The sequence below is a fragment of the Leptosomus discolor genome, chromosome 1, assembly GCF_034619465.1.
Source record: "Leptosomus discolor isolate bLepDis1 chromosome 1, bLepDis1.hap2, whole genome shotgun sequence".
Taxonomy (NCBI): domain Eukaryota; kingdom Metazoa; phylum Chordata; class Aves; order Leptosomiformes; family Leptosomidae; genus Leptosomus; species Leptosomus discolor.
Window position 1 is genome coordinate 162076498 of NC_141391.1, and position 19952 is coordinate 162096449.

General features: G+C 42.4%; 1 protein-coding gene across 3 annotated transcripts; it reads right to left on the bottom strand.

The window, feature by feature from the left end:
- Positions 1-893: 893 nt before the first annotated feature.
- DDX17 (DEAD-box helicase 17) lies at positions 894-19908 on the bottom strand. Of its 3 annotated transcripts, none has more exons than XM_086479800.1 (13): positions 19602-19908; positions 15374-15524; positions 13203-13302; positions 12928-13061; positions 12102-12167; positions 11674-11815; positions 9442-9602; positions 9181-9353; positions 8698-8808; positions 8174-8235; positions 7684-7743; positions 3190-3429; positions 894-2504 (listed from the first exon to the last, which is right to left on the bottom strand). In XM_086479800.1, the coding sequence occupies exons 1-13, from the start codon at positions 19643-19645 to the stop codon at positions 1984-1986; spliced, it is 1965 nt and encodes a 654-aa protein (XP_086335926.1). In that variant the 5' UTR covers positions 19646-19908; the 3' UTR covers positions 894-1983. The 3 variants fall into 3 exon arrangements, with proteins under 3 accessions (XP_086335926.1, XP_086335910.1, XP_086335919.1); XM_086479784.1 differs by having other exon boundaries at positions 894-2507; XM_086479793.1 differs by having other exon boundaries at positions 894-2507; positions 3184-3429.
- Between the last annotated feature and the right edge of the window lie 44 nt (positions 19909-19952).

Consider the following 19952-nt stretch of genomic DNA (forward strand, 5'->3'; position numbering starts at 1 on the left):
AGAAAAAAAAAAAAAAAAAAGAAAAAAAGCTCTACATTTGCTCGTGAAGGAGGCCAAAGACAAATCAGTCAGTGCCCAGATAAACAAAATGTTTCTGGCTCTCACTTAACACAACCAAAGGAACTTCCTGCCCAAGCACTGGAATCAAAAGATGGGATGAGGGAACCAAGGTTCTGGAAGATCTCCCCTTGTTCCCCCTGTGTCAGCAACCTACCTGTGTACTGCACACACAAAAAAATGTGCATTCATCCCCCAAAATTTTACTCTGGGAAGAAATTAAATTAAAAAAGAAATCATTTCTGTACAAACAACCTCTTTTCCTGGGCTACAAGAAGTTCCACTCTGCTATAGAAGGAGTGGGCTGCCTTGCTCATCCGTACGCAAGAACACCAACATGAGGAAAAAAAAAAAAACCACAAAACCCAAAACGCTGCACTCTCATAGTGCAAAGATTATGCCTCACAAGCCAGGAGATGTATCCATTCTTTTATCATATTATCAGAGCAAGAGCAGCCAACTCCTGTCATCATCTACTGCCTCTGAACCGCCTGGGATTAGAAATAACAAGTCAACAACATGCTTTACCTAAAGGGGAAGCCCCCTCACACCCACCTTAGCCTGTAAAATAAACAAGTTTTATTTACGTATTTACTAAAATTTCACTCTTCTCTAACATTTTCTAAAATGCTACCTACCTGCGAGAGCTCAGCTCAAAGGGACCAATGGAGCAGGGAAATGCACTCAAAAGCCAGAAAAAGCAATAGTCAGAGCAAGGTACAAAATGAAACAAAGCTTCAGAATCAAGATGCACTAACCAGCTCACTGCTTACCTCATGAAAAGGAGATTCCAGGCAATCTCCTCCTCCTCCCTTCCTCCCCTTGACCTCCCCCCCCAGCCCACCCTATTCAAACCTCTTAAAACTTAAGTGTGGAAAACTCTGTCACGTGTTATTCAGCGTAGCGGCATTCGGAACGTTCCCCGTGCCAGAAGGTCGTTGTTCGTGAAGGACAGACAAACGAGATTCGCTGCTCATCACCTCAGCTCTGCTCAGTTTCTGGGCTCTCAGGTAAGACTCCTCTCAATAAACCCAACAGAGCAGGAACTAATTTAAGGATAACCAGGCTCCACGCGTTCGCGATGCCGCGATTTAAGGATCGTAGGGAACGAACTTACTTGGCCGAACACTCTAGCAGCGGTACCTACAGCGACTTATCTGGTTTTCAGGTATCGAATCCAAGACAGGTTTGGTCTCTGACACTGGGGTTTTAATCCCAGCTTCCCTACTGCAGGCTGCTACGGGTACCAGAAGATGGGGCCGCTGCTCCCAGAGCCGCAGAAAACGCCAGCAGCGTACCTGGGGCATTACTCTGAACACCGCCCAGCTCAGACAAATGAGCAGAGTTTTCCTATAGAAAAAGTCACCTACGATAGATTACAAGCAATAGTAGTGAGCTACTTAAAAAGAAAAGTTAAGATTACGAGAAGTGAGCATTGCTCCCTTGCATTTATCATTTTAAACGAAGTGCTTTTTGGCTCCCCAAAGTTTCCCACCTCTCTTGATACCTCCTGAAATTAATTAACGTGTTATAGAATAGAAACTTCCTCCCCTCAAAAGCAAGTTTTCACACAAACCTTGGACACCAAGATGATCGAGCTGGGACCTATCTGCCTTATACCCATTTCTTTTAGAGAAAATAAAATTTCCAATTTCCTCAACATGCAAGACAAAAAATAATAAATTTTCCAGTCAACTATATATATCTCTTAAAAAAACAAAACAAAAAAAAAAAAGGGAAGAAAATAAAAGGGGATAGGGTAATCAGTAATGTGGACTGGGGGCCATTTTTGATGGGCTCAAGGGATCTGAATGGTGAATTCTAAGTCTAACCTGCATGAAAGAGACATCACAATGGGAAAGAAGAGAAAGAAAAGGTTCCTTTAAATGCAAGAGGTCTACACTGGTCACCAGAGGGCGAGTGGTCTCATTTGCGGGAGGGGGGAGGGGGCGGGGGAGGGGGCGGATACTGGTAGGTGGCAGTCTGTCCCATATAGCCCATCACGTTAGTGGCAGGGGGCTGCGGAAACTGTTGTGACATGAGCGGCTGTGGCTGCTGGCCCGAGCGCCCCACCATCCCCGCATACTGCTGTTGGGTAGTGCTCTGTGAGGTTCTCCCAGCGGTGGCAGCTGTGGTGCTGGCACCATAGCCACTAGCACTGTACTCTGCAGTGCCATAGCCACTCGTGCCATAGGCAGCTGCTCCATAGCTCCCTTGAGTGTAACCATACTGGCTCTGTGCTGCCCCAAAAGCAGAATTTGGGCTCCCGTAGGCACTGCCATAGGTCTTGTTGGCTCCGTTGGCGTAACTGTCACCACGCTCACGGTCTCTGAAGCCACCTGAGTCTCTCCGGCCCTCTTTCACTCCCCGGAGCCTCCTGTCACACTCTTCCTGGTACATCAGGTTAGGGTTGTTTACTGAACTGCTCGTTCGGTAACGAGAACGACCTCCTGGCGATGGACATATAAAGATTTAGTACCACGAACAGGTCTTAAAACAATGAATCCTGGTACAATCATGCCACCCTTTCTCCCCCTTTTTCATCCACCACTTTGCCCACGAGGAGCAAGTTCTTTTGACCGACTGTAACTCCCCTGTACAGCTGGGCATACACGCCTCCTCCTTTTGTTCAAGGGGTAAATATGAAGTTCAAAAAGGGTTCTTAATGCATGAGATTGGAGAGAAGGAAACAGAAGAAACTCGGGACTAACTTGGAAATATAAGGAAACCTATTGTCCCTTCAGGGAACAGGAGGAAAAAAGCGTCTCGGTCCCTGAAGGTAAAGTCAGTGTGTCCCTTCACCGATTTCAATTTTGCATGTGCACGCACACACCTCCTCTTGCCTGTGCTTAGTTAGGAGCTGCGAGACATTAATGAATCCAAGCTAAATTAACTCTGTGAGGACCTTACCAGGAGAAAGAAAATTCTACATCTAAACAGGGGACTACCTCTATGTTGGACAGAAATAGGACATCTACATCCGTGTTGAGACCTCGGGTACAAACCAGCTTTATTACTAATCTGTTTGCTATCTCAGACTTGCACTTCCTACTTCCCTACCCTCTTTTAATCTTCCCTCCCTCAAAATGGGGAATCTATTCCCTGTGTAGCCCTTTTCCCATGTGCCTTTACCTCCACCACCACCTCCTCCTCCTCTGTGGTCCACAAGCTGCATCAGCTTTGGATTGATGGCTTGATTGGCCTCTTCCAACACTTTGATAAGCTCCCTGGCTTGTTTCAGGTTTCCTGGTGTGAAGAAGGTGTAGGCAGTACCTTTGTTGGTACTACGTGCGGTACGGCCAATACGGTGCACGTAATCTTCAGAGCTGTTCGGATAGTCGTAGTTTATCACAAATTTAACATCTTCCACGTCTTGTGAAGTGCCCAGGTGCGAAGCACAGTGAAGGGGTAGGGTTGAGGAAAGGGGAGAAGAAGAGAGGACGTGCCAACGAAAGGTGGGGAGCACGAATGCAGGTGACAGTAATAAGAAAAAAAAATACAAAGTTAGTAATTGCACGGAATAAATACAAGACAGACTCATCCCAAAAGAGTAGAAGACTCAAATTTAAGATCATCAGGAACAAAGATCAGTGTCCTGAAAAACAGGGGTAATTTTAAAGCAGGTTTGCCCTACACTCAAATTCATCCTCCCCGGAATGCATTTCTCTGTCTTTCTGTGTCAAATACCTGATGTTTGTGAACAATCTAATTGAATTTCGTACTTTTTAAAAAAAAAAAAAAAAAAAACACAAAACCAAACACAACTTGGAAAGTGAAAATGCCACCATCAGACAGAGCAAACTGGGGTGGAGGAAGGGCAAAACTGCCACAGTAAAGCTTTTACTCTGTTGGGAGAAGTCTAACAAATAATAACGGTAATGAGATCACTTACCTTCCACTCGGTTAACATGAAATAAAAGGCAATCTTAAAAATATTTACTTTTACAGTCCTAATATACAGTGAACTACTTTTCCTAGCCTAAACCTTAAGACACTCCAGTTACATTAGCATTATTCAGCCAACTCATTAAAAATTATTCAGACCTAGAATATCTTAACTCAGCTTTGTAGTTACCACCAGAATGCATTGCACTAACATTTCACTGTGCTGTTCTGCCCAGCTCCGGCAAGCTTTCGTAATTCAGACAATCCTGAATTCCATTACCAACTCCCTACTTCCACTGTCAGACGGAAGGAGGAAACGAAACAACCGAAACTGCTTTGTATGCAAAACACTACTAAAATTTAGGAGATCAGAACTGCGAGCCTTATGAGAAGACAGACTTTGTAAACTCCCGGGACAGAAACAAAGTAAATGTTAGTGTAACGCTTCAGTGAAAGCCCCTCAAGTATCAAAAGCACCTGTTTACTATAGAATACAGTATTTTTTAAAAGCATGGTACTACAATAAGATCCCTAACAGCTCATTAAAAAAAAAAAATTAAAAATCTGCATTTTAAATAGAATATTCTGAAAATATCCAAGATAAAACACAGATTTTTGTGATTTCCTTTCCTTTTTTTTTTTGTTTGTTGTTTTAAAGAGAGAAACATTCTCTGTTTGTTACCAGACCGATGCACACTCCCTCCTCCTGTGGGAAACCGCTGCAGCCGATCCCGTCTCTTTGCCTTTTATTTTTGGCGGCCTCCTTTCGAAAACTCCGCCCTCTGACACGGGACCACTGGAGCGCGGGGAGCATGCATCAAGGGTCCGTGGCAGCGAGAAGTCCCCACACACGCTCGCTCTGTGAACTGGCTTAGACGCTTCTCTGTAGCCCCATTTGGTTGTGAAGCGCCGGAGAACCTGGGTTCAGGTAAAAGTTTCAGGTCCTCCAACGCTTTTTGTCCCCTATTTGGGGTTCTCGGGGGCAATTGTCAAAAAAATGAAGATACAAAAATTACATCCAAAGGGTCAGACTGCATCTATTGCCCAGACTGCATCAATTTCAAAGGGGTTGTAGGAAAAATAAAAACAAGAGGGTTGTAGTGACAAGAGGGGGACTTTATGTCTGTTTCTTATTACAGCAAAGGGGCGGCTCCTCAGTCTTTGCTGACTCCAAAGTCCTGAATCACACCAAAAAAAGGGAGTGAGAAGGCAGGTTTCACAGGGGGCTGCGCGAGTCTCCAGCTAGGGTCCTTGATGCAACAGGGTTTTTTTAAAAAGGGAAAGTGAAGTAAAGAGAGGAGTGCGTATGACAGATTGCATCTTCACAGCCAGGGTGGAACTAGTCTGACAAGCTGCAGGCTACACGATCCTCAGTCAGTCCCGTTTTGCACGTCCACCAGTAGCAAAGCGACTCGAATTACCAGAGGGTACAAGGACGTGCTTTCCCGGCAGAAAGCACAGGGAACTGCAGCTACCGATGTAGACGGAACTGACTTGACTGGGGAGGGGCGGGAAGAATGGGAAGGCAGGAAGAGGAAAATGCAAGGGTGTTTTCCAGACTAGAAAGTGGTCCTGGGAGAGCACGCAGCTCGCTGAAGAAAAGACCAGAGCAAGTACAAGACTCTGCTTCTCCAGTCTAGCATGCTCCGAAGGGTTTGCGCACGCTCGCAATCTTCCTGCACTTTTAGAGGACAACGTAGCAGGATCAAGATTTCAAACTGTAAATCATTCGTGACAGCTACCTGGGAAGCATTCCCTTTGTCAGACCATCAGAATACCCTACGGCACAGACAGTCTCCAAATATTAATCAGGAAAGAGATAAACTAGCAAACATGCTAGTCTAGAGAGCTGTTTAGACCATCAATGTAGATGTGCCCCCACCCCTGCACTGAGAATGATCTGCAGCTGATAATCAAAGCTTCTGTTAAAGAAAACAAAACAAAACAAATTCAATGTTTTTAGTTTAATAGACTGAACAAAAAAAAAATAAAAAAAATAAAAAAAATCAGTGCAGAGAGAGGACCTCACTCCAGGGAATTATCACAAAGAAGTCATTACGGGACTCAGAACTTACCTGGAAGAAGCTTTTTTGAAACCAATGTTCCATTAGGAAGAGGGAAAGCCCTGGTGACTCAGCCAAAAGGCGCGCGCCCCTGTTTTATGTTATTTAGGTAGAAGCCTTCACTTTCCAGGATCTTGGAGGAAGTCGTCCAGAAGTTTGCCAGTTAAGTGACTTATTTTAAGAAGCAGCAAACTCAGGGCCCCAAAACAAGCAGAGATGTTGTTCAGTAACAAGAAACAGACTCTGGTACCTTTCCCCCTTAGCTCGGGTGAAGTGGAGGATGGGAAGTGGGGAGACTGTTTTCTGAAGTGTTATCCAATTGAGTAGTTTCGGGGGGAGTGGGTTGGTTTTTTTTTTTGAGGGGGATGAGGCTGTTTTAAATGTCTAGGCAAGATGCACAAAGAAGCTACCAGCACATAGCAAGCCTGTTTAAAAAATGCTGCTAGAGAAAGCAGCTCTCTTTCATACAAACTGGTTTCAGGCCTCAGTCCCTTCTCCCAACAGGCCCAAGTTCTAACTGCACAGGTCCAGACATGACCCTAGAGGGCAGAGACTGAAGTCCATGTAATCACCTCTCTGAGGAAGTGTTGGACGTTTTTTGAGGGGGGGGAGGGGAAGGAGGGGTGAAGGTTGTGTGAACAAAGGCTGCCAAGTCTAGTAATGGTCTGCCTGTATTAAAGTGACCACATGATGCACAGCACAGCCACCCTTTCAGCATATGAAAAAGGAGAGCTCAGATAACCGAGGTTTTTAATGAACTAGAGATTCCTCTGAGCTTCTCTGCACTGATTTGCAGCAATTTTGTCTAAATTTGCTACAATGAGACATCAACTCCCAAGCAGTTTATCTTCTACCAAACTCAGGGAGGTAGAGTAGTCCATGTCTGTTGTTAAACTCTGAGCACTTCTGAAGCCATCCTCCTCCTCTATAGTGGGCAGACGTATAAGGACTGTGCTTAGCACACAGCGTTTCACAATACAAATATGCTTCTTAAAAAAGGGGGCACAGCTGATGCATCCAGACAGATCATTTTCATACCACCAGAATAGAGCTGTGCAATTTTGATTCAATTACACATCTGGGTAACGCTATGTTCAAGGCCATATATAATCTCAGTGGTCCTGCCTAGAAGGAACACAGAGGAGGGAAGGTTACATGTCAAGACCAAAGATCTGGAGCAGTGCTTTCTCAGATGTGAATACATCTGTCGGGTCAACATGCGTGTACACTGGGGTGGGTATGTTCAAATCTGTGGTGTGTCGGGGGAGAATATTAGCTATTTGAAGTTGAAATGCTCTCCCACAACTTCCTACTTGGACTTTATCTGACACGCTCTGAACTGAGAGCAATCCATCCCTATCATCCAGCAACAAAAGCTGGATTTGGGGAACAAGTGAGTGTGGTGGAAGGGTTGGGTTGCATAATTGGACGTCTCTTCTCCCTCTTGGCGATCGATTGGTCATGCCTAGGCCTTGCTGCAGACCAAAGCCTGTTCATTAGGAGCAGGAAGAGACTTTGAATATGAAAGAAAAAAAAAAGATTAATGTTAAAAAACGTATTTCACATGTGGGGGAAAATCACGCTTTGAATTTTTTTTTTTTTTTTAAAAAGAAAACATATTTCAGTCCAAAGAAGAAAAATACGCAGCAGTAGGCAAGAGTGGTCTATGTGTACAAACCTAGCCCACGAGATGCAACGTCGGTAGCAATGAGGATAGGAGCCTTTCCAGAACGAAACTCTGTAAAACAAAGCATGCTATGAAGTAAGACTTTTCAAAAAGGTTAAAAGTTACCTGAACTTGATTTACCCTAAATGCTCATTTCCCAGAACCTAGTAAGATGGGTCATGGGTCAGTTTCAGAAACCCCAGCGACTCAGGATATAACGTGTCAACTACTTTTTCAAAATCCAGCTCTCTGGGTTAAGCAATGATCCCACCATGGTTTTATCACAAAAAAAAAAAAAAAAAAAAAAAAAAAGCAGCAAACACAAGTACTGAAATTAACAGTACAAAGGCAAAGCAAGTTCTTTTGAAATGTATCTATTGCGTGTAGAGACAAAAAAAAAAAAACAAAACAAACAGAAGACGAGCAGAGAACCGCAGAAAAGCACATCTCAGTAAATTACGTACAGTGGCCCGAGTTATCCTCCCCTCAGCGATGGACTCACCATTAAGCACCCAATCTCTTTCTGGCTGACTCTTGTCTCCATGGATACACATGGCTGGCCAACTGCCAAACAGAGATGCACGTTAGTACAGACAGAAAGTCCATACGTTACTGGCATTTCGGTAAAAAGGCAAAAAATAAAAGACTTGAGAAATATTTTATTCCCTGTCCTCCTCTGGCCTCTATCTACCTAGCACATATACTGGTCAGTTTCTTGCGTGTTAAACCCACTGCCGAGACAACCAACCACCTAAGCCAAATCACACCTGCTCTATCGATACAGTCCCGACCAGCGTATCGGTGTCCTGACACACTAAAAGCTGCACGGCTTACAAACACTCTCTCTCTTGTACTAATGCTCTGATGGACTGGAATCTTCTGGGAAACCAAGACTGAATTCAGCCAAGAAAAGAATGGACAAGTTGCTCCCAACAATAGCATCATGGACATTGAAATCTTACTGCTCTTGATTACAATTTCTGTTTCCCACTAGAAACATGAGGAGGGAGGGGGGAAGCTAATCACCCATCTCTGCGCATCCTTCGAGTGAGATCATCACATCGCCTCTTTGTCTCCACAAAGATGATAGTCTTGTTTTCCTTCTCTGCCATGATTTCTTCCATCAGTTGTATCAGTCTAAAACAGACGTGAGAGCTAAGACATATATCCACATTTACAGGAACACAGGAGCACTCTCCCAACTTACATTAAGAACATAAACAAGGCACATCCACGTAAATAAGTCAGGATCACTTACACATGGCTTCCTACAACAGCACAGTTAAAACTGCTGTACAACATTTTTACGTAAAATCCGTTATACAAGAGTATAGTTAAAATATACACAATACATTAGTTAATTACAGAACCTGCTTATTTTGTAACACTCAAAAGGTTAAGTAATACTGCCAAGTCCCTTCACTATTTGAAATTCACATTTGGCTTACAAAGCAATGTAAATTTTTAAGTACAACCAAAAAAAGGGAAACGGTAGGCAAATCAGCTTACTTATGGTCTTTCTCGCTTTCCATGCATACATCCACTATCTGCAGGATATTGTGGTTGGCACTCAGCTCCAAGTTTCCCACATTGATCTGAACATAGTCCTGCAGGAAGTCCTCGGCAAGCTGGCGCACTTCTTTTGGCCAGGTGGCACTCCACATCAGAGTCTGCCTGTCAGGCTAAGAAAAAGGGAAAATGGATTTATTGAAGGTACTGGACTTCGAATGGGAAACCAAAGGAGGCCGTCCTCTCGCTAGGTTCACATACCCTTATCTGGTCAACAATTTTACGAATTTGGGGTTCAAATCCCATGTCCAACATCCTGTCTGCTTCATCCAGCACCAGGTACGTACACCGACGAAGGTTGGTCTTTCCTGCCTCAAGGAAGTCAATCAAGCGACCTGGTGTAGCAATGCAGATCTCCACACCTTCAAAACAGAACAAGGAGAAAGAGTAAGGCTCTTCATTTGAATGTCAATTGGTATTTTTAGTCAGAATGAATCACCTTCCAGAGCAAAATTGTTTAAAAAAAAGCACCGCCCTCATTCGTACCCAAGATTGAGTCACTTCAGTAGAAGCCCTAGTTTCTTTTAATATTTTTCCATTCTGAAATTACTGTTACAGAGCCATTAGAATAATAAATGCAGTATAAAAGCTAAAAGCTTATTGTCAGAAAACACCAGTGAAGAGCTGTGCAAAAATCAGAAGTAAAATAAGCTTCTACTCAAGCCTGACCCCCCTTAATCCAGAATTATGCAGTCTAGAGAGCTCTCCAGAAAAAGAAAAGAGCAAACTCCAGCTAAACTCCCCAATGTTAATCAAACATGAAGTGCTCCTCTTGCTATACAGGTCAAATTACTTCCACTTTATTTTTTTTTTTCCTTTTTAATACATAAAGCCAAAGCATAGATTTTAATACTGAGTAATTATGCACCAACAGTGACAGACAACCATCCTGCCCATATTTGCTAGCATAAAAATGGAATTAAAATCTTCATGAACTAGTATCAGCTATGGCAATTTCTACATTCCTGAAAAGGAGGGACTGGTTTCCACCAATTCCCATATTTTACAGGCGAGTCCTTCATTGTCACAGAAATGTCCCCAGGAGGTTAAGTTTAGGGAAGCAGGGGTGTGAAAAAGAGCAAAACCTCGACAGCTTTCTTCATACTGCACTTACAGATGCAGAGCATCTTGTGGCAACCCAGATCTTTTTGTCTGTGTCAACCAGGACTCCTCAGAGCTGACAAAGCTGGGCATACTTCTGGTTTCCATAAATCTCATGCAAGAATTAGATTTCTAATGGAGCCACTGGTCTGCTAGGGAGACTGAATTAAACTGCAATCTCGGTTGTCAATGATATACTCCCTCCACAGTACATTCACTAAATACCCCAAAGATCACAACTAAGGGGAAAAAAAAAAAGTTTTCTTTACTTTCACCTATTCAACAATCTTTGCTGCAGAAAATACTAAGCAATTATCCAAGGACAGTAAGACCTGAAAGGACTGGAAGCACTGAACCTGCCCACATCCTCTAACCAAAGCGTCTTCTTCATAGGCAGAACAGCTGTTTTACAGCACTCCAGCAAGGTGTGCAAAACCCCACCAAGCTGATCCTTCCAAGGTCTCTTCATGTAACCTCTGACTCTTCCATTGAAGATGGTACTTTCGAAATGGAATCCACTACCACTTTCTCAAAGAGAACTATCCCACAGCCTTCTACCATGTAGGCCTTCATCCCATTACAACACTTTTCAACTCTGACTCTGCAAATTGCAGTGAAAAATATAATTTTCTGACTTCTTGAGTTGATCTGTATGTGTAAGCTTACCTTGATAGTACTTCGTGCATCTTTTCATGTAATTCTATTACATTTTTTTTTATCGTAATGAAAATGAAAGCCATCAGCACATTCCTGCATTTGAAGTAACATGTAACCAGCGCTTGAAGGTTAGGTCACCTGAGCACTACTGTGTCACAGGGGCTGCTGGAGAACCAGCCCCTTGCTATGTACTGAATGGCAGTTACAGAACGTTACGGGGTACATGAACAGAAAGAAAGCTTAGTGCTTAAGAACAATAAAAACCCCAAAACCCACTGTCTAAAGAAGCTTCTACACATTCAGAAATTAAGTTTGACGATTTGAACAAGCCTAGGCAGAACACCTGAAATCTGGCTTAAGAAAAATCATCCCTTAAATTTGCTGCTTCTGCATTTCCTCAAAATAACCCCTTCTCTTTCTGGTAAGTTTCCTTTTCCCCTTTGCAGTCCTGATGAGGAAGTTCAAAGAGAAAACAGAAAGGAAATCTAACATGCAAGTAAGTTGCCAGACAACAAAGAAGAGAACTACCTCACGAACTGTCATTGTAACTGGAGAAAGAGAGCCCCACTCACGCACACACACCTCCTTGCAAACAGCTTTTATGAAGATCACCTTATTTTTACAGAGATTTTACAATACCACCTCCTCCAGAAACTACAAACGTTTCATAATTACCTCTTTCTAGATCTCTGATTTGGGGACCTTTGGGTGCTCCTCCATATATGCAGGTACTCTTCAGTCTTGAACATTTGCCATAATCATCAGCCACCTGCTGCACTTGCTGGGCCAATTCTCTAGTAGGTGCTAGAACCAGACACTGCAAAAGGAATCCATTCAGGATAGCCAAGCTGCACACACATCCCTAACTTAAAAGCTCTGCACAGATACCGTAAGCAAAGTTGGACCATCTGTTAGCCAAAACATTTAAATATCTTTAGGCTATGTCAGCGATTGCACAGAATTTCAGCTGAGTGGAATGCTCACATTGTGATAGTAAACATTTCTCTACTTACTGTTCTGGTATACCAATTAACTAAAGTATCCATCTCATTAATGATGCCATGTCATACACACAAAAAGGAAGAGAATCGACAAGCACTTACAATTGGGCCATCTCCTCTCTCCAAATATGGCTGGTGGTTGATGTGAACAATTGCAGGCAACAAGTACTAGAACAGAAAAATTCTAAGTCAAGACACAGGACTTCAACATTCAACGCAAATGACCTCCTGCCATGACACATGGATGACAGGAAGAGCCCATTTAGCTTAACTTCCCTTCAAGAAGCCAACACCTGATGTGAGAGACAACAAGAAACCTCAGCTATATAAAAGTCAGGATTCTGCAAAAGCAGATACTTGCATTTATCCAACAGATCAGATTTTCAGAGCTGCTGACCAACCATGTCTGCTTTGATATGAGCACAAAACTTAGCTGCTTAGTACCTCTGAAAAGAAGGCACACTTAAATTTGGAGTCTAAGTCAGGAGACTTGAGCAATCTTGGCCCGAACCAGTACTTTTGATACAGGATAAAATTCCTTCTTAACCACTGCAGAAAAAAAATAATGTACACCCTGAAGATTCAACCATGTTTTATTTTAACTTGCATAGGTAATAAAGCAAATACACTAAAGAGCACATACTGGTTTTTAAACCACAACGTAAGTGTAGACCAAAGACAAGTGACTAAGCATCCAAAAATAAAGACACACACAAAATACAGGCCTGTGAATAAGACAGGCTAATTGAGTTGAGACTAACGTCTCAAGTCTCACCCATGACAAAATAAACCAAGCTTTAAATTCATGTAATCATCTCACTTCACGCCTGTAGTACTGACAAGCCCAAAAACTACTAAGTAGCCAAGGGTAATTTCTGCAAAGCAACAAGGAAAAACAAATAAACAAACAAAGGTGAAAAATACATACTGCTAGTGTCTTCCCAGAGCCAGTCTGCGCAATGCCCACCATATCACGACCACTGAGGGCTAGTGGAAAGCCTTGGCACTGAATTGGAGTGGGTTCTGTGAAGTTCTGGTCCATCAAGGCATCCATCACATACTCTAAGAATTTAAGAAAAGAAAAAAAAAAAATCTTAAAAGGATAACTGAGGCTTCAGAAGACCTTTTAGAAAACAGAACAGGCCTAAACAGTTATTGTTTTCGAGTAATCCTCGTTATCTTCAAGAATGGCAAAATACATACGCGGAAAGCTACACTGGTGGAAGGCAAACACAGGCTTGGGGCAGCCCTCCATTCCTCGAATTGTTATCTCTTTCTTTCTTCGCAATTCTTCAACTTCATACTATGTATGTGGGGAAAAAAAAAAAAGGCAAAGACAAATGCCGAATGTCAGCAGGGACTTACAGTGCATGTTTGTAACTGTTAACTCACTTCACACCTCTAGATAACAGCTTTGTTAGAGAACTGAATTGAAACAAATCTTAAAAGGCCCGTTTTCCCAAAGGTTTTATCGTAAACTGAGCTATGACACAGCTTCTCCAATATTCAGAGGTATGAGTTCTCGATGTAGTCTAGAAGAACTAATGTCCGTCTCATTTTTCAACCAACCCTTTTTAATGAAAAGTTTATTAATACGGTATTTTTAAGAATTTTTTTCCAGAGGCCATAAATGCCAAACAGCTTAAAAATTATTATAAACAGAGGATCAGATAAGAAACAAGGTTTATGTCACAGGGCTAAGAACTAAACAAAATAAATAGGCCCTAATACACTATGAACAAGCAGAAGGCAGGGCAGTCCCTCTCCTTCAGTGAACACATTCCAGAGGTGGTTAAATACAGAGCTCTTGCTGGACAACTTGCAACTTGGAAATGCTGCTTGGAATCTTTTAGGAACCAGCACTTCTTTTCTGTATGAAAGAAGCTCAAGCAGTGTCATAACGATATCCCAAGACCTCATTGGGTTTTTTAATCATGGAACTTCTTAAAATATTTCTGAAATGTGTATCCACATACGCATAATTTTAGTGCTGGAAAAAATGTTTGGTCTAGGTTATCTCGCAAATCCAGCTGCACTTTGCCACATGCTTCCACAATTCATTACCTTATTCTAATGCTAATCGAAAAATCAACAGGAAGACACACATCAATACCAAAAATACACTTCATCCAAAGCAATAAATTTACTATTTGTGAGAATCTCTTGAGCTGGAATTAAAAGGTAGAACAAGAAAAAAAACTTCTGGGAAAAACATGAAAATCCTTTTAGTTGGCTAAGACAAAGACAGCTACAGCAGCTAAGGCTAACTGTGGTTCAGCAGTTCAAGTTGTATCTTCAAAAAGCCAACGCCTCCTTCAATTCCTTTATGCCATGTAAGTATCTCATGAATATTTCACATCAAGATTTGTGAGTCTATGTAATTAGATAAGAACATTTTGTTTGTTTCTTTGTGTTACAAATCAAGTATCTTAATTTCTAAATACAAAAAGACATTAAAGAGGTATAAAAAGACTGGACTCGGGCTGGGTAAGAAGGGGAGATTACTGTACCTAGAGAGTAAACACAAAGAACTGCACCCAGCTTTGAGCCCCCAGTGTAAGAAGGACTTTTTTTTTTTTTTTTTTTTTTTTTTTTTACCAGGGCATGTCCAATTGTGGGGGGAAAGCTGGAGACTGGAGTACAGGCTGTATGGAGAAAGCCTGGAGCGCTGGGTTTGTTGAGCCTGGGAAAGAGAGGACTAACAGGGGAATTTAACTGCTACTGTCAACTACTCAACGGGTTGCTATAGAGATGTTGCAAGTGGGGGGGCAGGGGGTGGAAATATCATGAGAGACATTAAGCCCTGGGACAGCCACCCAGAGAGGATATAAACTCTCCCCATTCCTGGGCATAGTCAAACTCAAAGGACAAGGAGCTAAGCAACCTGCTCTAGTTTTGTTGTTAAGCCTGCTCTCAGAAGAGGATTAAACTAGAGATCTCCCATGGCCTCTTTCAGCCCCAATTATTACTACGATAAAATAGTACTTTCAAACATTTCTCATGCATTTTGCCACTCTTAGTTCATTATTTCACGTTCTTTCAGGGCCTACCCAGTAATGCAACTCTCAAGTTCTCTACGTCTTATCTACACTGACTAATAGCTAGACACAAGCAAGCACTATGATGACAAATTACAAACCACCAAATTTAAAATATCTCGTATAAAAACAGCTAAGAGGAGAAGCATCCCCTTTGCTAATGTTAAATACTGAAGGCAACTAAAACTGGTCTCCTGCAGAGCACGCACATACCGAACAAGCTTACTGAAGAGACAGTTCTATTACACACTGTCCCGGAGTTCCTAGGACAAGTTTTTTCACTTGTGACATTTTCTACTGTAGGCAAAATGGAACAGACAAAATCTGAAAACTTACCGGAGTAAGCCTGGCCACTTCTGGATGTTCCACATAAAAATTCTTCTCAAACTTGGGCAGCTCATTTAAATCCCATTTTTTCTTACGTAAACGTTCCCCCGGATTACCAAACTTCTTTGGAGGAAGAGGACCTCCGCGACTTGCTCCAAACCTGGGTACATCAATGTTAGACAAAAGAGTATTTAATTACTCTGGCATTTGGGGGTTTCTTAAGCATTTTCCACTCTCTTTTCCCCAAACTGAAACAAGAGCACAATATTCTAGCAAAGTCACCCCTCTCCAATCACTGTGATGGCATACAACTCCTGCTTTAACACAAACCTGCTTTAAGTCAGTTCTGAACCTAAAAAGATCTTGAAGTTTCCTGCCAGTGCAGCCATTTGCAGTCACCGCCTTAACGCTCCTGTCTCTGGGTTTCTATCTCAAGGTTCCCTTCCCTGGGACAATGCTGTGGGTACACCTATAACACTTACCTGTTCTTGAAACTGACAGTACACTTAAACGTGGTTAGATGAAAAGGATGAGAAAAATCTCCAATTAAGTTCCTTTTATCTCTCTCAAGGTTAGTTTTACACAAAAATAGCTACTTCACTGCCTCTCCCTCTATGTCAACTCTCCTTTCTTATCAAGCAGTATGCCTCAAATAAAAATTAGAGTGAAGAACAGAGAGTAAACAAGTCCAGTCAAGCCTGTAAGTCTGTCTGTAATTCTGGAACCAAAGCAATAAAATAAATAAAATAAAAATTTATTTTGAAACCAGAGTCTAACAGGGGGAAAAAAAAGTACCTGGGAAAAATCATATCCTCTCAAAAATGTTTTTGATGAAGACTCAAGAGAGTACGAAGCTAATAGTTACTAAAAATTTCCTAACTAGCAGAACAGCTCGGAAGTTACTGCTCTTCACCCCATTAATTTAATATACTTCAGAAGGTTTAGAACTAACAGCAATGACTTGTTAATGCATTAGACAAATCATGAGCTTCTGGAAATAATCTGTAGGGGTAACTGAAACCCAAGTGGCATAAAATGATTATTTACTGCCAATGTAACAAATAATGTATTTTAAAATTCCACAAAAAAAGTTACAGCTCTTTCATTAGTATCATACAAACACAGCAGAAGGTACTTTTCCAGTTGCTATGGGGTCAAATTTTGTCCTAATTCAGATTTTGACTAATAAAGCTACAGCTTTCTGCAAAACATGAATTCATGAGAAATGTCCATTTAAAACAAGACTTTTATTTAGACAGCAAATCCAAAGTGTCTGCACCTTGGCAGTCCGCTAGTAAATAAAAAGCTGTTAATGAAACAAACCAAAAGCAACAAAAATCCCAAAGCAATCTTCTTACACTAGTAGCTTGGGGAGAGGGGGGGTGTTGCTAAAAAATAAAATCTGAAATAAATTTCTGAATTATCTTAAGTACAAGACTATCTGTTCAGGCATTAACTACATTTGTTCACTGAATCACTTCTCAATGAAACTACAAATTATAGTGATTAAAAGACCAAAGAACTCAAATCAACACATTACCAGGAAGAAGGGGTTACCTTGTTGGAAAAGCTAACTATGGTAGATATAATTTAACTTAAAACCTTGCAAGAAAGTTTTCAAATGTTTGCTTTGTTGCACCTGTTTCATTAAGTCTCTTCCCTCTCCTATAAATATCCCTTATTTTCTCAACAGTATGTCTATCTGATCCCCCAGGCAGCCTGCATAAGCAGCAATTTTTGTCATATGAAAAGACTGTGAAACACAACTTCAAAAATTCATTTCAGCATTACATTTTCTTTCAGGACAAAGTGCAAAAAATAGTATAGATTTTCTTTTACAGGGACATTCTGCTTTACTGAAGATGTCTGCTACTGATCATCCTAACTCGAGGTCAAAATGACGACTATTTCTGTATCCAAGTGGTTCTAATAAAACCCACAGTCTCACTCAAGTCAACTGGATGTTCAAATGGTCAGTGAGTTTCCTTATGGAAGGAAACATACGGAAGAACTGATTGCAAGACTGGACACTGCAACAGCTGGTTACTAGGAATATTTGCTCCATAGCTATCCAGAAGGAAGAACTGATACACTCTACATAGAAGTCATATAGTTTCAGTTCTCCATTCTTATATACAATATGGCTATATACCGACCTGAAAGAAGTAGCCCTTCAGCAGTCCCCAAACACTGCCTCTGATGAAGTTTATCAGCTAAACCGGCAGTAACTGACACTTGACATTCCAATTAGAAGTAAAACCAGATTCCAATTCCAGTTAAACTGACTTAGATTTAAGATAATTCCACCGATTTGCCAAAAGGTCTCTTTTCAAGTGTAAATTCAGTCTGACTGAAAACATTCTTCTCTGGTATTACTGGTGCCATCATTTCTGGGAAACAACCAAGTGAATTTGCTACATTCCAGAGCAAAACAGTAGAACTTTGCATTCTAAGAAGTCACCTACAATTTGTTCCTGACAGTAGGGAAACAGAAAGCCTGTATTTGGTTAGCCTACAAAAGAATCAAAAGACTCTCAAATGGCACTCAACCAGCATGCTAAGTGGCCCAAAATTTTAGAGGTTATTTATGAAATATGGTTGCTAGTGGTTACAAATATTTTCACACCTTAAATAGATGTATATAACAAACTGAATCTCAATGCATGAAAGCTTCCAGGATCACATGCCAAGGAAACTATTTTCCATGCAAATGTCCAAAAACTTCACAAAGAAGCATGTAGGCACTCCTTTTACTTATGCAAAACCCCTGATCTAAAAGAGAAGCATCCGCCTATTATCGGTCTACACAAAATGAGATCACACAAATTTTAAGGCATGCCAAGTGTTGTGACAGTGCTTTTAAGTAACTGTACATAAACCCTCATACTCAAACTCACTCACTGAACTCCAAAAACAGCTGGAGTCTGAACTATCTCAGACTTGCCAAAGCATTTACTCCAATGTCCTTGTGTTAAAACTGAGCTGGAAATCTCATAGTGGAAAAACACCAGAACCCTCCTCCCTGCGAAAAAAAAATTCAAGTATCTTTTAATTTCAGAGAGTGAAATGTGGGTGTATGATAAAGCAAGGATACGACTATCTCTCTCCACAGACAAGAAACTACATGTTAAAACGGATTGCAATATATAACAAAATATTCCTGAATCTCGAAAAGGAAAAGGAACTCATTAACTGAGATCTAGTCTGCCATATTAAGAACAACGGAGGCCACATGATATGTTTATTGCTAAACCCTGAGAATGGAGGCCTAACTACTTGTGATATAAAAGACAGAAATGGCCACTCTCCTGAATTAGTTCTAACTTTCTCTTTAAAAAGGCCTGGGATGAACATCTCATTACTTTCAACCCTTAAAAAAACTCAAGTCTCAAACTAGTCATATACTATAATACCATAGTATTTACTGCTGCCATAATAATTTTAAGAAAAAAAAAATAATAATCAAACCTCCAAAAACCTCTTCCAATCCAAGTTTCCTTTAAATAGCAGATTAAAAAATATCAAGCACTGGGCCTCTGCAGTGCCACACAGACAACTCCTGTTTGACTGCTACATAAGCTTGGTCACGCTCCTGATGAGTGGTCCAGGGCCGTGTTTACCGAGATCACCCTCCCGAGCCTGCACGCCGCCTGCATGGCAGCAGTTTTCAATCTCATTTCCTCTCACGATAAGCCTGGGAGCGCAACTGAGAAAGATCTTTCACCAGCTGCCATCTTTCTAGTAAGTCCAGAAGGAGCAATGACAAGCGGAAGGGCAGACCGTCCAACCACCCTTGCCAGGGCCACAAAGGCCGTCGTGGCTTGCGGAGGGGGGGGACGGGGGGGGACGGACGACGGGGAGTAGGGTAAAGAAAAAAGAGGGCTGGCAAAAAACAAATGAAGGGATGCGGGGGAAAGAAAAACGCAGGCCTTAAAACTGCAAGCAAGGCACACACGGTTACACACGAAAGCTAGAAAAGCTAAATTAAAAAAAAAAAAAGCCCACCACACCACCCCTTGCTGCCAGAACCGTACTGATAAAAGTCTCCAGCTCACCCCCCCACGCCGAGAATTTTTTTGGGAAAAGCTCCCCCAATACCGCACTCCAGCCCCCCCGCCGGCCCCCCGACTCCTCCCCCCAGGCCCTGAAAGCGGGGTAGACGGCCCCCTCCACCGCCCCCAAGTCGGGTCGAGCCGCGCCAACACCACCCACCCCACACCCCCCTCCCCCCCCTTACCCGCCGCGGTCTCGGTCGCGGCCCCGGTCCCCGAAGCCCCTCATCGCCCCCGGAGGGGTGGGAGAAAGGCAGCGGAACGCCGGCCGTGGGGACGGCGAGGGACTGGGGGTACGAGGAGACGGTCCAGCCAGGGGCGGCTGTGTCTCGGAGGAATCGCTTTGCGCCACCTCGCTTCTTTGGTGGGATACAAAAGGAGAAGAGGTGGTCAGTGGGTCAGAGACCCGCTGGACGTCGGCGGAGGGAACGGCGGGGCTCTCGGTCGGCTCCAGGGCCCGTGAAGTGTGGAGACACCAGCGTCTTCTTCCTCCGGGCTCCCGGCACAAAATGGCTGCCGCCGCCCCAACCCGCTTC